This window comes from Lagenorhynchus albirostris, chromosome 12 (assembly GCF_949774975.1).
Source record: "Lagenorhynchus albirostris chromosome 12, mLagAlb1.1, whole genome shotgun sequence".
NCBI lineage: Eukaryota > Metazoa > Chordata > Mammalia > Artiodactyla > Delphinidae > Lagenorhynchus > Lagenorhynchus albirostris.
Genome location: NC_083106.1, coordinates 50,972,865 through 50,985,418, shown reverse-complemented (window position 1 = coordinate 50,985,418; position 12,554 = coordinate 50,972,865). Strand labels below are relative to the sequence as shown.

At 38.3% G+C, this 12,554-nt stretch overlaps 1 protein-coding gene across 2 annotated transcripts in view; it reads left to right on the top strand.

The window, feature by feature from the left end:
- SOBP (sine oculis binding protein homolog) overlaps positions 1-12,554 on the top strand; it is a 159,536-nt gene that overhangs the window by 2,050 nt on the left and 144,932 nt on the right. For both annotated transcript variants that reach the window (XM_060167915.1, XM_060167914.1), the window contains exon 2: positions 11,673-11,811. In XM_060167915.1, coding sequence (XP_060023898.1) covers positions 11,673-11,811 — 139 coding nt within the window. The remainder of the gene's footprint in view (positions 1-11,672; positions 11,812-12,554) is intronic.

Below are 12,554 nucleotides of genomic sequence, written 5' to 3'. Positions count from 1 at the left end.
TGAAATGTTATCCCGGCTGGATATAAAGGCTGACTGTGCTCGATGCTTGGGTCTCACGTTGTTGACTTTGGCTGTGGGAGCACTCCGTGGTTTGGGAGATAGTTGTCCTTCTACAGTATAACAGATGTTTGTCTGAACTGGTGAGGAAGAAACAAAAACAACATTGTGTGAAGGGGAAAAATTACACAATTTTTAGCCAATGCTGCAGGACTAAGTATGGAATTAACATTCGTGCACAGAATTTCCTCTTTTTAAAATGTTATTTTTCTTCCAAGTCACCACCTACTACTTGAAGTTTTAATCCTTATCATTTCAGTACAGAGTAGCATTAAATAAGAAGTTTTACACAGCAAATAATTCAATTGCCCGAAGGATCAGTATTTTCTCCCTAGTGTGGGACAATGTGTAAGAGACACTGGGTCAGAATCTTCAGTCGTGTCAATGCACATCATGCCAGTGAGTCATGAAATCCCATTTCTAGTGGAATTGTTCGGTATGCATTCTTCTAATATAATAGAACCAAAAGTCCTCATTTTAAAAGTGATTTCTCAAAGTCAAAAGCTGGAAGGGTTATTTTGAACTCATCAAGATTTTTCTGCTTTTAATGTTAATGACCACATCAATAAAACCCCTCCCTGAACCTCATGGTATTATTACCCCTCCATCTCCCCAAACCTAAAGTGTAGAGTAACCTAACAAGTTGGTTGCCCTGCATAAAAATATGTGCAACAAAATGTCACCGAGAACACAATGTGGCCTTGTGCAGCTTCATATCGGTGCCGTTGGAGCTGCCTGGCTGTGTTTGCCTTCATCTGAACGGCTTTCATCTGGACCAGTGTAAACTAAGCCCTGGTAAGTAATCACAGCCCGGCAGAAAGAAAGGAATGTATACAGCTAGCACGGCCTAAGCTGTAAAAACGGAAACCTGAGCCCCACCGTGGATCACATATCAAGGCTTGAAGGTAGGGGAAATGAAAGGGGGAAAGAGGAGAGAGCAATATAAAAGTCAGCCTGGGAAGTGGAGGATCCGGAGGAGGCCCCCCCTTAGGGAGAGTTGGCTCAGGGATTAGGGAATTTTATCGTGGTGTACAGTGACCTACTCAGGTTTCAACACTGGTTGGATCAAGTTGCTTCTCTGCGAGCTGAAAGAAAAAGGACTGGTGTGTATGTGATTTTTTTTCCCCTTCGGGTAATAGAAAGGACATTGGTATAAGCATCTATTTTAAGTACAGCAAATGCAGGGAGCTGAGAATGAGCAACAAAATTGCCTCATCATAGAGACTTCCTTCAAGATTTCCTAATTGAGATAGTCACAAATTTATTTAAAAATGGACAGAGAAGACACACTGGCAGAGGTTTAGCTGACACCAGTAATGGCATTGGAGATTGTCTTCATGTGGCTGGGAGCTAATGTTGGTTGCTGTTTCACTAGATCAGATATTGAGTTACATTTTCGTTATCACTGGTTTAATGTACAAAGCAGTTGTAACAAATTTAAATTTGATACAATATAGTTTTGTGTGTGAAAAGTACATGACTTGGCATAGCTTGCCTTTAATGTCCTTTAGTGAAAATATCTTCAAGTAGAAATGTTTGTCTCATTATGACCTTTACAATGTTTCTTTATCTTTCCTTCCCTCCCCATTTCATCCTGGTTTTTCTTAATTAAAAAGACTTATTGCTTTACTGTACTTACAATCAGTCTGCCCTATTTAGTTAGTGACCAGTAGAGAGGATTTTAAAAAATCAGATGGCAATTCAATTTATATTTTGACTACTTTCGGTTTCTAAAGCGAATATTGTGATTGTATCTACTGTAATATGCCTTCAATATATTGTTAGCTCACATGTATCATAATAAATGGCTCTTAGGAGGGAATTCTGGTATATGGAAGTGTTAATTCGTTTCAGGTGTTCATCCAGAACATAACATAAAAGCTAGATGTAATATTGGATGTGCAAATGTAAATATATGAGTAAGTGTAAATATAGTTGCACTTAAGGGTATGTACTTTATGTGCATAGATCTTGGTGAACATGGTTAGTGACTACCAAACAGTAATACAATTCAAAAAAAAGTAGACTATGAGTAGAGATAATGAGTCAGATTTTCATCTTTTAAAACTCTTTGACAAAACCATTGTGATTAGATCAAGCACTCTGCCCTGGAAACTTTCCTAAACAAACCATAATTAATGCATTTACAATGTTTGGCTTCCTTATCAATTGCTCAACTACAGGATAATCTGTGTTAAATGTCTTAGGGTCTTTGCTGAATTTCTCTGTCTATAAATATTCTTAGCAAGTAATTTGTACCTAAAATTATGCTTCAGTCCTAATGCCTACAGTTAGAGGCAGGCACATCTGTTAGAGTTTAGTAGTAAACTCACCATAAGATTTTCTAGTTTAGTTTCTGATGGTCTCCATTTGGCATTAAAAATGACCTGTGTCAATTGCATAGACAATAAAGCAAGTTGCAGAGCTGAGCTGGTGAGTGCAGTGATTTAAATAGCTTGCCATAAAATAAAATAAAATAGAGATATCAGAGTGTGGATTGGAAAAGTCAGCATGTTTAAGGTTGAAATCAGCTCATTACTAAAACAGGTATATTTTAAGTTTTGCTCCTGAAACTCCATCCTGATGTCAGAAACAGTGAGTCTCAGGAACCTAGAAAGTGGGCTTGGGACCAGATCTCACTGTGGCATTCACAAATTATGTCAGACCTCCCTGGCTGAGCAGTGGTCTCAGGTGTGCCACGTGGCAGGGCTGGGAACTCTTGTCAGTCGGAGCATGGTGCTTGCCCCTTGGGAGCTGGTGTAGGCTATTCCCGAGCCCACCAGCCCTGTCCTCTGTGTTGCTCTCGGTTGTCCTGCTCAAGGCTCTAGTCTCAAACCATAAGAGAAGGTCCTGGGAGGGCACAGAGAGCTATGAATTCTGCTCTGTTCAAACCAGGAGTTTTCTGAAAAGAGTCTCTTTCTCCATCTGTGAGCTGGTGAGGATAGTGTGTGGTAGAGTGAGACTCTCTAAGCCTTACACAATTCACAGGTTCCAGAGAGGAGGAAATGGAAAGGAACCACTCCACTTCCTCCCGAATCTGAAATAAACATTTGAACTAGAAGAAAATGAGTCTGACAGACTCATTCCCTTCTGCGTTTCCTGCCTCTGTGCTTGCCAAGCACTGCTCTGAGAAGCCAAGCCCTACTCTCCTTGTGTGAAAGACAGACTCATAGAAACCAAGAGGTAACAGAGTTTTTAAATGAAAGTCAAAAACAGGGCCTCAAAAAAGGCAAATATCACTGAATACAAGTGACTGTCTGAAAAAGGAGAGTTCCAGGGAAATAGAGGTGTCTTGCAAGGGTGACCAGACTTCTTGCATCTTCTAAGGAAGTGTTCTTTTTATCGAGTCTTTATACTTTTTATTTTTTTGAAAAAATTATTAGAAGTAGTAGAAGGTGGATCATTTAAAAATCTCTGAAGTCTAAAACTTCCTCTTGCGGAATGGGAAGTCAGCCATACTTGTACTCAAGCTAATAAGATTATTGAATATTTTCCTAAAAGAGAAGGGATATTCCAGGGTAGAATGAAAAAAAAAAAACAACTTTGTTTTTGATGGTGCCAACTGAAACATGTAAACAGACATGAAAGCCTGTGCTGGGTGAGATTTGCTGAATGTATATTTTAGAATCTGTAGACTGATGGGTGTTAATATCTCTTATATAACTAAAGGGTTGTGGAACTCTGTCCTGCTTTAAGGCCAGTGGCTTTTGGCATGGACAGGAAAACAATGTAACAAGACTTGGTGATTTTAAGGCCAGTGCTGCAGCTGTGATAGGACACAGCTGCACACAGCTGCACACCTGCCATGCCTGCTACAGTGTTGGCCCCAGGGCTGGGCTCCACAATTTCACACATTTCTTTGACCTTTTTAGGACATTTGATGTCCTGGCCACAGATTAAAACATGGGGACATAATTGTCTGTTCTGTGTCACAACAAGACAATAAAGCAACGTAGATTTTTATATGTGGAAACACACAATCTTGGTTTCATGTGACAATAATACACCCATCTAATTCAGACTGTGTCAATAAGAGAACAAGACTTTCTCCTCAGGCCTGCTCCAGGTCGGAGCTGGATTTTAGTGTTTTGATGTGTCCTCTGCCCTTAGAACTGTGTGCTAATCATTGTGTCGTGGCTGAGAACAATGCTGCAAAATGACCCAGATGGAGCTCAGTGACCTTCTTAAAAGGATTTCAGGCCAAAAATCTGTATGCAGTTCAGATACAAACAGCAAGGCTCAATGGGTAAAGTCTGCACCAAGAGTATGAATCTGGCTGCTCTTAACATAACATGCATGTGGATGACCCTCAAATGGGATGTCTGTGGGAGAGGCTTATCCTTAGGATACCATCAGACCCAGTAGGATCATGAGCATGGAAGTACTTTGTAGTCTGTAAAGGGCTCTTCCCACAGTTCTTTTTCACTGTTTAAATGTTGCCTGCTTCTTGGTAGAACCTTAAAATAAAACCGATCCATTAGGTCTGTGTTAAGAGAGATGACTTCAAGTCAGATCAACTTGAATTCCCAGTAGTCTGAGAGTGCTCATTAACACTGGATATTATAATTCTTTTAACTTTCAGACCTGGGGATAGGTAGAGCTAGAAATTGATTTCTAATCAAGTTTAATTCCTACTTCCTACAAAAGGAACTGCTTTTCTTCTACAGCTTCATCCCCTCAGCCCTTTAAAAATCTTAATTAGTGAACCCAGTGATGCTTAATAGAAATCTACCTCAGAAGTCAGTCAGAACCCATGGAGGTGAAAAGGGAGATAAAATATTTTCCAAAAATAACCATCATTCTATTATTCATAACCTTAACTGGCAGAGATACCAGCATTTTTTTTCCCCACCTTGTAAATTGTTCAGGATTGGGGGTTTCCTTTTCCTTTGAAAGTATTTCTCATATGCTCCACTTTCTTGGATAATGTATGTAAGAATGTTTTGAAGTTAAGTAATGTAACTGGCAGATCCTTTTTACTGTTATTAGGACTGTGAATATGACTGACATGGTTGTCTGTGAGAAGACTGTGTTAATTAAAACTATTTTTTGATTTTTATAAAAATAATACATGGACATGATATAAATAGTAGAATAAGCAATATAAATAAGCAAAAAGAAAAACAAAGCCTGTAATTTTCCCACCCAGACACCATTACCATCAACATTTTGATGTATGTCTTTTCATGTCCTTTTCTATGTATGATGAATGTTTTTTAAGAAAACAAAAAACTACTAACCTTCCATTTAAAACTTAACATATTGTTAATAACTTTTCATGGCAGTAAAAATTTATCCACAGCATATATTTAGTGGCAAAATAGTATTCCATTTCAGTGATTTCATGACTAGTCTATAATTTATTTAACTGAATTCCGATTGTTTGACATATAGTTTGTTTCTAAGAAAGCAACACTGAGATAAACATTCCTGAACATTCATATTTTTGCACCTACCTATTTCCTTAGAATAGTCGCTACTATACCTAGAAATAAAATTGCTGAATCAAAGGGTATGTAAAATTTTAAGCTTTTATTGCAGAGAGTCAAGTTACCTTTTCTAAAAGTTGAATTAACTTGAATTCCCAATAGTCTGGGGGTGGGACTTCTCTGGAGGTCCAGTGGTTAAGATTTTGCCTTCCAATGCAAGGGATGCGGGTCTGATCCCTGGTCGGGGAGCTAGGATCCCATATGCCTCGAAGCCAAAAAGCCAAAACATAAAACGGAAGCAATATTGTAACAATTTCAATAGAGACTTTAAGAATGGTCCACGTCAAAAAAAAAAAAAGTCTGAGAGTGCTCATTAACATTGGATATTATAATTTTATTTATTTATTTATTTTTGTGGTACGCGGGCCTCTCACTGTTGTGGCCTCTCTGGTTGCGGAGCACAGGCTCCGGACGCGCAGGCTCAGCGGCCATGGCTCACGGGCCTAGCCGCTCCGCGGCATGTGGGATCTTCCTGGACCGGGGCACGAACCCGTGTTCCCTGCATCGGCAGGCGGACTCTCAACCACTGCGCCACCAGGGAAGCCCTGGATATTATAATTTTTTAAGCTTTCACATTTATTTTTAGAATCAGCTGTCCTGAATTTTGTTTGATAATTTTTCTGTATTTACATATTTAAAAAATATTTATGGATGTATCCAAATGTGTTAGCACATTTATTGATTAGATTCTAAGTGCTAGGCATTGTGCTAGATGGGACATAAAATGAAATAAAGGGTTTCTGCCCTCAAGTAACTTATAGTGTGTTTCGTTGGGATAGATGACATATTTTACTAGCACTGTGGAGGGATGTAGGACTTGGAGTGGAAATGGGAATTATGTTTGTGGGAAGAGGGAGGACGTGGCTTTCCCCTCATCTGAATGAATGATTGGGAGCTCTCTGAAAACTTTCTACTTTCTTGGGTAGGATACCAAGTTGAAAACACATCTGACATTCAGTTATGCAAGGCCTGAGATAAGAGAAATCGGTGGCACCTACCCTATATTTTAAACTTTGGTGTTTTCAGAATAAAATCATTAGTTCTTTTTGAAGACCTTGAAGTACTTGCATTTCAGAGTATTTTGAGGCTTTATAATTACTGTGATTTTCAAAATGACTTGAAGTCAAGTCATTATTATTTACCTGGTAAAATGTTCAATTAAAAACCATTTAGAGTGAACTTTGACATGCATACAGTATTTCTAGTTGAATAAGGAGAGTGTCTAATGAATGTCCTGGGAATTAAATTCCAATAAAAATAAACTTTGCCAAGAACTCAGAGGAGTGGGGAAATAGTTAAGTTTCCTGTCTTTATACTATCTTTCTGTGACCTTTTTTTTTTTTTAAATTCTAGGAAAAGATCATGCTTTCAGATTAAAGGTTAGGCTTTTCTTCTTTCTTTAGGAACCCTGGAGGTGAGAGAGGGGAATTGGAAAGGGAGAGGAAGGGGTATGGAGGTATAGTATTAAAAGTGCAAAGCCAATAGAGTCAGATGTGATGTCAAAAAATTGTCAAATGAGAAGATTAAATTTTGATTATGAATTTTAAGACCCCCCTATCCCAACAATAAAGACAGTTAAGGAGAGTAGAGGTCAATGATCAAGTCGCAAAACAAGCAAAGTTTTAGCATAGGTAGATATGTCCTAGTTGAAAAGCTCTTTGTATGTGACATTGACATCGGTGATATGATTTCTTTGCAATACTGTTGTTGGTCCAAGGAGGTAGCTCCTTTGGAGTTGCTGACACATTGGACTGTACGGAATTTATAATAGAAAGAGTCCTGGTATAAGGATCCGAAGATCTGTATTTTTGTTCTGACTGTACTAGGTGATGTCTCATGCCTGTCATTTACCTTCTGTATGCTCCAATTTTCTGTCATAAAATGAGGATGTCACAGAGGTTCACCAAAAGTTTACTGTGGAAATCAAATACCTAACTCACAGGGTAATTGAAAGGAACAAGAGAGTTAAAGGATGTGGAAACACTGTAAAGTGCTATAAGAGTGTTAGACATTATCATTGTAATTATAGTGACCTATTTTCCAAACCCAAATTGGACCACATGGTATGAGGGAGGATTTTTGTGCCACTTCCAAGGGTGAGAGGCAGTCTGCAAAATGTGTTTTGGATGCCAGAATATTGAAATTCTGCCACATTTTGATGGTTTATGGGAACAATGATAAAATATTTGAGATAGTGGCTGTTCAGTAAAGTTTATGCCTTGTGATCACTGTAATTATGATACTTCTTAGCAAAAGGCAATTTAATTCTTGTATAAGTAGAAATTCTTTGATTTCACAGGACCTTAGAGCTAGAAGGGCCTTTAAGAGATTCTACTTGAGTTTCCTGCTCTAAGTCTCCAGGAGAAATTCTGGGTGAAGATTTTGGGGGAAGCAAATTTTACAGCTTCTCTTAGTACAGTGGTTTGTCCTATTATCAAACAGCCTTACCTCAAAAGTCTCTCTGCACTTTAACTCTTATCACCTTAATTTTCTGGTAGAAAAACTTGAAAACCCTTATGGACCATAAACATTAAATTCACTTCTCCTAGAATATATTATGTTTCTTGGATGGTAACTGCAAAAATCCATTTCATTTCCTTTGGTTTAGCACCATAGCGAGCCCATATGATGTCTAGCATCAAGTTCTAACTAGAAATTAAAAATTATTTATTCCTTGGGGTTCTTTGATTTCTTAATGCAATAGTATATAAGACAGAGGTGATACCTATTCTTGTAGTTTGGTGTTTCTTTTTCTTTGATCTTGTTCGACTTTTTATGAAAAGTTTGAGAGTTATGGCTCAAGGCTCTATAAACCTTTTGTTTTCTGCTTTTCCAGTCATATATCAAAACGTTAATATGTTTCTTTTTACTTTCAGTGATAAGAAAGGGAGTGTTTTAGAGTTTATTTTCACTGACATTTATAGTAACTCGAAAATGGAATAGATCAGTTCCATATTGATCATATTGATTGTTCCATGAAGCCTCTGAGTTTTCAGGACAAACCGTCAACTAAGTGATGCACTTAAGATGCCCCAATAATATGAATTTTGTGTTAATAATCCAGTTGAGGTTTCAGTATTTACGCGAATGTCTGAAACTTCTGGATCCCATCCCTGGGATTGGTTCTGAAAGGCTGAACGGATTTGCAGCTGGACTAAAACAAACAAATCTATATCCTTGGCTGGGAGGTTGCTCCGTGAATTATGCATCTGTAGCTTTTGTGTCGCTTCAGAGGTTAGACAGAACCAGAGAAAGAGGTGCCCAAGATACAAATGGTCTAGAAAATTAGATATGGTGGCCAGGAGTTACTATGCAAGAGATTTTTTGGGTTTTGGGCACATTTCTCTTAGAGATTGAGGCAAACAGCATATCAACCAGTAGGATGGCTTGAACTTGGCTTTTAGCACTGTCGGGAATTGTTTTTTTGATGCAAGATGTAATCCTTATCCTCAGAGATTTCTGCTGCCAGACCCCTGATGGAGGACCTTGGTTTGTGTGCTTAGGGACTGTCATTCTCCAGTCCAGGCACTCAGCTCAGTGAAAGAAATTGGGTGTTAGGGGAGGGAGACTGACACCTCATTAAAGCAATCTCTTTTGATTGAGTAGTGCAGCATTTAGCAGAATCCTCCTCGGTGGTATTCCAGAAGCTGCTGAGCTTATTATACATATCGATCATATCATCTTCGTGCATTCATGAAAAGAATGTCTATTTAATGTGGACATGACCAGCCATCAGATAGAATAAATGCCTCAGTAAAGCTTGATATGGCTGGCTGTTGGCCTTGTGGATGGTAACACTGAATCAATCTGGCTAGATTTTTAAAACTTGCTTGTGCATTATACTATCACAGATTGACCCATTTGGAACTCTGAGCTCAAGTGGGTACTAAAGCAAAAAAAAAAAAAAAAAAAATCTAGCATCCTGTGGGTGGTTTGAAATGCCAGATTTGTTTTTATGTAGTGTAATATCCTTCCTTTTTTTTAAATATTTCTTTTTACTTATTTATTATTTATTTAATTTATTTATTTTGGCTGCACCGAGTCTTAGTTGCGGCATGCGGGATCTTCCTTGCGGCATGTGGGATCTTTTAGTTGCGGCATGTGGACTTTTAGTTGCAGTACGCAGGCAGGATCTAGTTCCCTGGCCAGGGATCGAACCTGGGCCCCCTGCATTGGGAGCGCAGAGTCTTACCCACTGGACCACCAGGGGTTATGCAACCCCTGCTGAAATCTAAAGTGAAGTTCAAGAGAACATGGAACTTACACGTTGAGGCTGTGCACATGCTGGTTTAGCCTGGGTGCTTGTTTCAGGTATAAATTATACATCCCAGTGTAATTCAGAAGTGACAACTTCTAGGGAGAATGAGAAAAGGTTCTTTGAGCCACAGAGGTTAGAATATATAGTTTTTCTAGCTCAGTCTAGGAGGCTCAGCCTGCCTTGCCTGATAAAGATGCCTTAAAAAAATTAATTCAACAAACATTTATTATCTTACTCTGTAGTATAGGATCCTTCTTTTTATTAAAATGTTTCCAGCTTTATTGAGAAGAGATATAATTGACACAAAACACTGCAAGTTTAAGGTGTACAATGTATTGATTTGATACATTTATATATTGTAAAATGACTACTACCCGTAGCATTAGCTACCACCTCTATCCTGTCATATAGTTACCATTTCTTTTTTGCAGTGAAAAGATGTAGGATCAACTATCTCAGCAACATTCAAGTACATGATAGTGTTATTAGCTGTGATCACCATACTGTACAGCATGCTATACTATACCCTTTGACCAATCTCCTCGTTTCCGCTGCCCCCAGCCCCGGGTAACCACTTCTCTACTCTCTCTTTCTCAGATAGAGATGCTTTAAGGCACACACAAGCATTAAGATATAGCAGCTGTTAAGTTCATTAAAAATAGTCACCTGGTAGTATAAGCTTTAAATTTGTCCAACTGTTATTTACCCATTATTTCCACAGCTTGATATCTATAATAACAACAATAATAATGCCTTATATTTTATAGAGTTGTCCCTCCAAATCCACAAGAGATTGGTTCCAGGACACCCCACACCCACACCACAATCCCTAAATCCGCAGTGCTTAAGTCCCTTATATAAAATGGTGTAGTATTTTCATATAACGTACACACATCCTACCGTATACTTTAAATCATCTCTAGATTACTTATAATGCTTAATATAATGTAAATGCCAGGTAAATAGTTGTAAATACAATACAAGTGCTGTGTAAATAGTTGCCTGCATGACAAAGTCAAGTTTTGCTTTTTCGAGCTTTCTGGAATTTTTTCCCAAATATTTTCCAACTGCGGTTGCTTGAATCTGCAGATGCAGAGCCTGCAGATATGGAGGGCTGATTGTATATTGATTTATAGTTCATAAAGTGTTTTCATACATTATCCAAAATCTGAGCTGGCTAGTAACCTTAAAGTTATTTGGTACTTTTATGTTACTTGTCAGAAGACAATCACAGTGACCTTTGATTTCATGGGGAAAGAATCTGTCACTAGTGGAATTCGTAAAGGAAATTATGCTTCAATGTTTAAAGAATACTGTTACAAAAGGGAAACCCTTGTAGACTATTCAGCTTTCTGGATGGTAGTGGTTGACAGTTGAGAAATTATTTCTTTGCTGAGATTTTGCTTTATCTGAGATAAGAGTCATGTTAAGAAACAACACCTAAATTAGAAAGCAATTCTAGTTTAAATTAATCTGAGCCACAAAATGGTCGATTGTTTTCAGTTTCAAAATTTCTTCTTAGCTGTTTTTGTGCTTTTACCTTTCAATATTTTTGTATTAGTGAAAGATATAGACTTTGCAGAAGGATATGCCAAAATATGACTTCCTATTCTTAAGCAAAACTGACAAATACCTTTTCTCTTGTTATCTTTAAATTGCAAATGTCTGAAGGCCTGTCATAATTGGATGCGTCATCCTGAGATTTAAACGCATGACAGTTTTTGAACGTGATTTGAAAAATAAACATGACTCTAAGGGAGGTAGGGCGGGGCTGGCAGAAAATGGGTAGTGGAAACAGAATTCGATTTATGTGTTCTTTTCAAATAGTTATTGATTATATACATAAGTAGCCTATGCTTCTCTTTCAGAACTTTGCAGAAAACACCATGAATGAACTTCTTGGCTGGTATGGCTATGATAAGGTTGAACTGAAAGATGGTGAAGATATTGAATTCAGAAACTATCCTACAGATGGAGAGAGCCGGCAGCACATTTCTGTTCTCAAAGGTAATGATATTCAATGTCCTTTCCTTCATGCAAACAAGGATTGGCTATCTCAACCTGCCAGAATTGAGTTGCTCTGGGACTCGTTTTGTTCATGATGCCAATGGTTGATTTAAATGGACATCCCCGTAAGCAGAATTCTGCAGAATGTAAGAGCACAACATAAAACAAAAATAGACACAGCTTAATCTCCATCCAGCAATGGGAGAGTTAGCTAGACAAGGGCTAGCTAAGCGCTGTGGTCCTGCCCACAAATTGATAGAAAAGGACAGTGTTTGCTAATTTCTAGTTTCCTGAACCCTTCGATATATCAATTGTTAAGGACTGGTGCTTTCTGTTAAGTGAAATGTTAGGTTTAGATTTTCAGACGGTAAGAGACAATCATGGTTAGTTTGATAATTTCTCCTCCCCCCCTTTTGGGTGGGAATTCTAAAGGAAGGCCCTATTTCTGTTTTCTGTTTGAAGTTTTCACCCTTGCCTCATCCACACAGCCTTGGATAGGTTAAGAAGAAGAGTAAGAGAGTAGTAGAAGGTTGGGTCCTATATAATCCCATAAGAATGATCATCAAAGCCCAGCCAAAGAGTAGAAATTAGAAGGTTAGTGGAGCTGAAATAACACTGAATCTGCCGGTGGGTAGCAGTGCTGATATTTCATGAAGCCTAGAATCATTGGTGGGTGTTGATCTGCACACTGAATTTATGAACCTAAATTTGGATTGAATGTTTGTTTGTCAAAGAAAAGGATT